Source organism: Triticum urartu, chromosome 4A, assembly GCF_056163025.1.
Source record: "Triticum urartu cultivar PI428250 chromosome 4A, HENAU_Tu73, whole genome shotgun sequence".
Classification (NCBI taxonomy): domain Eukaryota; kingdom Viridiplantae; phylum Streptophyta; class Magnoliopsida; order Poales; family Poaceae; genus Triticum; species Triticum urartu.
The window spans coordinates 41,755,159-41,759,326 of NC_141876.1; the positions used below are offsets into that span (position 1 = coordinate 41,755,159).

At 46.2% G+C, this 4,168-nt stretch overlaps 1 protein-coding gene across 1 annotated transcript; it reads left to right on the forward strand.

Annotated features, from left to right (window-relative positions):
- The first annotated feature begins 1,849 nt into the window (after positions 1–1,849).
- Positions 1,850–2,406, forward strand: LOC125553481 (monothiol glutaredoxin-S9-like). The gene has a single exon (XM_087519531.1). It carries the CDS (start codon positions 2,077–2,079, stop codon positions 2,404–2,406), a length of 330 nt encoding a protein of 109 aa, XP_087375657.1. The 5' UTR covers positions 1,850–2,076.
- Positions 2,407–4,168: the final 1,762 nt, after the last annotated feature.

A 4,168-nucleotide genomic window follows, 5' to 3' on the forward strand; every position in this document is an offset into this window, starting at 1 on the left:
GTGCCATCAGCACGTGGCGCAGAGGGGCCTGGGTTGAAGTCTAATCCCAATGACTTCTTGTTTTCCTTGGCAGAGTTCTGTGCAAACTGATAGTTGCGCTTGAAGAGATTGTCTTCGCGACACCATAACAGAGAGGATGGGTCGGCATTAGCAGGCTGAGGTCCACGAAGCATGCATGGGTAAAAGCCTTGAGCAATAGCTTCGGACTGTGATTTGGGTTGAAGACCTTTGTATATGATATCTCCCCATGGTCCCTTGATGGCACTCTTCTCAGCATATTCGTCGGTGACGAATCTGTACTTGAACCATTCCTCTGCCCAATGTCTTCGAATCCATTGGATTTGGTTCTTGCGTTCTCCATAGGTTTCTTCTGGATCTGACTTGTATTGCTCATATAGATCTGGTAGCAGGTCCTTAGCAGTGTTTCCACGGTGATGTCTGCCTCCCTTCCTTGTAGATTTCTCTGTAGCCATGAACTTCAAACTGAATGGCTTCAACATGTTCAAAGGTTTCAGAGGCTTCCTCCTGCGGGTCAAACAGGAACTGGCTTCGGGAGAATTTATATGATGCTGTAACAATTCTGCAAATGAATGCAGACTATGAGAACCAAGGGATTCTCCCACGGACATGTACCTGTGACAGCATTAAGGTGCGAGGGAAGGGGAAGAGGTCATATGCATTCTCAGAAGATTTTGAAGATAAATCAGTTTAGAAGACATTGACCTCATCATGCAAAGGCATTCACTCATAGATAAAGAGTTGGTTCCAGATTTGTACGAATCCACGGATCAGTACAAGTGAGGAATCTAACTACTTTGTGAAGCATAAGTGAACATACTAGGCATATTATGAGATGCAGTATGAAATAGATCCAACTTGTGTGAATAGAAACTTCTTGTGGCAGAAAGTGATGAATCTATAGGATCAAAGGGGCCGTAAAAAGGAAGTTTTATTTACCACACGAAGAACTGCTAGACGGAGTGGAAGAGGAGGCCGAGCAGTTCGATCGTCCGTGCCCTAACTTGGCGACGGAGGACACCTACGGCGGCGGCGGAGAAGACGATGTCCGCGGCCGGCGTGAAGACGGCGTCGGAGAGGTCGCGGCAGCTAAGCGCTTCGTCGCCGGTGTCGTCGAGGGCTAGCGGTGGCGCTAGGGTTTGTGCGAGAGTGGAAGAAAGGATAATGACTGTGGTGAGGCGTGTATTTATAGGGACAGGGACGGCACAGTGTTATTACACAGGTGCCCCCGACGATTCACATCTGAAGAACATGTGGCCATCATGCAACATATCGAAGGTTGTTCCACGTTCCCACACACGTCTGGATTGTCGGGTGGTCGTTCCTACTTCTCCGGGTTTCAAGTGAAGGAATTAGCATTGAAAATGGACTTAATGTTTGTCTCTGTATCTTCTGCTGACAAGGACGCAGAGAAGACATTCGACAGTTTCAAGAGAATGCATATGATTTGGACAGATAGAGTTTGAGATAGAAAGCATAGAGAGGTTAGGATCCGATCACATTCACTTAGTTCAAAAGATTCAACAAGAAGACATAGCTATAAGTGAATGCTGTAGAGGACAGAACACTAGTATATATATACATCTAGGCTATTCTGTTATGCGTAACAGAATATTATTCTGTTACCCTACTTGAACTGATGGTTTCAGACGGTTGTACTGATGATTTTCATCTCATTGAACTCTGAGCTATTTTTCTCTACAAGAGCGCGCACGACATGGCGTGGGCGAGAAGCGGAAGGAGCAGGGCGCCTCTTGCATTGCGGCCCTTGCGCACACGCGGTAGAGTGGCGGTACAAGTCCACACGCAGGCGGCGATGGGAGCATGAGAGAATGCAGGGGAAGCAGAGAAGCACGCGTCCATGGCAGCAGGGGACTTGGCGCAGCAACGGCGAACCGAGCGGAAAAGAGAAGAGCTCGATCACGTCGTACGTCGCTCGGCCGATCGAGATGTACCAGGCGATCCCCTACAGCGCCGGCCGGCTGCCGGCGTGCCTGCAGCAGTCCGAGCAGGCCGAGGGCGTGGCCGGCCAGGAGGGCGGGCTCGCGGCTCGCCGACATGGCGGCGAGGGGCGACGGCGGGGAGGTGGTGAGGAGGGCGGTGGCAGAGAGCCTGGTGCTGGTGGTGGGGAGGCGCGGGTGCTACCTCAGCCACGTGGTGAAGCAGCTGTTGCAGGGGCTCGGGGTGAACCCCGCCATGCACGAGGTCACCGAGGAGGCCGAGCTCGCTGCAGCGGTGGCCGGGAACGCTGGAGGCAAGGCCGTTGTCGCGCTGCTGGCGGTGTTCGTTGGTGGGAGGAACCTTGGCGGGATCGATCGGCTCACGGCCGTGCACATCTCCGGAGAGCTCATGCCCATACTCAAGGACGCCGGCACGCTCTGGCTCTGAGTCTCTGACTCTGAGCAAAACCAAAGATGCATTCGGGACGGGGTACTACGGACGTACGAACAACCATTTGATCATGAGTTAAACTTCTTTTCAATTCTCTTTTTGACTCTTGATGAGATTATGTGAGTTACTACTGCTCGATCTTCAGTCCCTCTTGATTGGGATCAATAATGGAGTACCAGCTTAGCTATAGTTAGGCCTAAATTCTTTTGATTAGGGTAGGAAAAATTAGGAACTATTGTGCCATCTCGTGCTTATTTTCGACCACACGCTTGTAAATACATGGATGAGTGAAGAGGGGTGTACTATTTAGCACTTTATAAATCATGTTCCTTTCATCTTGCACATTAGTTTTCTAGATGCCAATCCATTTTGTCTTTGAAGGTTTCTTCTAGCAGGCTTATCATGTTATCACGAAATGGCACTATGTTGGATATTTGTAATCCATGAAGGGGTGCTTGTTTGTTGCAGCTGATTTCCCTCTCTCTTCTTCTATAGTACTCCTATTTATCATAGATTAATTTTAAATTCTTCTGAAAATAGATGACTCAAACTGATCTCCAATTTTTGGGTTTGTACTGAGCGGTTTTCATATACTAGACTTTACTCTGTTTTTTCCGTAAGATTTTCCTCGTACTTTCCAACGATCTATGGTATCATTGTCCCCGAACTTGCATGATTTATATAGTTGAACTGAATGACATTTTTTTCAAAAAGAAAATATTTATTTGCAACGGTGTTTTGGACTTCTCTCATTTTACGACCTAAACATTTATCATTTGAATTTTCATATAGGGTTTTCTTTCCGCTTGAGCTTTTTTCGCGTCCCAAGCATGGTGCCGGGGCATGGTGCGTGTTATAGGGTTTTCTTTTGAACTCCCATTGTAGTAATACATGGACTTATGAGATGATAGTAATTCTTGGACTAGCACACGACGGTAGAGCACACACGATAAACATTCTGAAGTCGTCTAAGCTACAACATTTGGGGCGCGAGCAACAACGGCGGCGCTCGCGGCGGCACTCGTACTAATCTATGTGTGTGTTTGTACAGAGGAGGTATTTTTTCATAGAGTAATTTTGAATGGTTCTGAAAAAAGTACTTGAACTGATGCCCGTATGGGTTTGTACTGAGGGTGTTTTCGCATACTAGACTTCACTTTTTTTGGTATGGATTTTCCTTGCAACTTTTCAATGGTTTACGGTTTTCATAGTCCTCGAACTTGTGTGGATTATATCATTATCATTGAAATGAATGCTATTTTTTGAAAAGAAAATGTTTTGTGTTTTTTTAACTCAATTTTTTTGCTACGATGTTTTGGACTTCTCGCGTTTTGCGACTTCAACTTTTACCATTTAAATTTTCATGGGTTTTTTATTTTGTTTGAGCTTTTTCCCAAACTTATCTGAGACTTCGTGTTTGAACATACAACCGATGAGACTAGATCAAACATTTTGATGGAAACAGTAGTTCAAACATTAAAAAGTGCAGAAACGGTAGAAAATTTTAGTTCAGTTACTCTTGCTCAATCACAATCGGGCAGGCCCTGCTCCACACCACCTACCAAGACAGAAACGCTACACCAAACATGTGTTGGACTTACGTAGAGGAAACTGGCATATAGTGCAAAAGAAATGAGACACGTCACAATGTTATAACCGATGAGACTAGATCAACCACAAAGAAGTGTAGCCATGTTCTTGGCAAACCAAACCAAATCGTCTCAGGTTTCGATTATCTAACATGAACTAAAGATATCCG

Excerpts from the sequence above, each read along its gene's own strand:
- LOC125553481 (XM_087519531.1), top strand. The coding sequence starts at position 2,077 with ATGGCGGCGAGGGGCGACGGCGGGGAGGTGGTGAGGAGGGCGGTGGCA.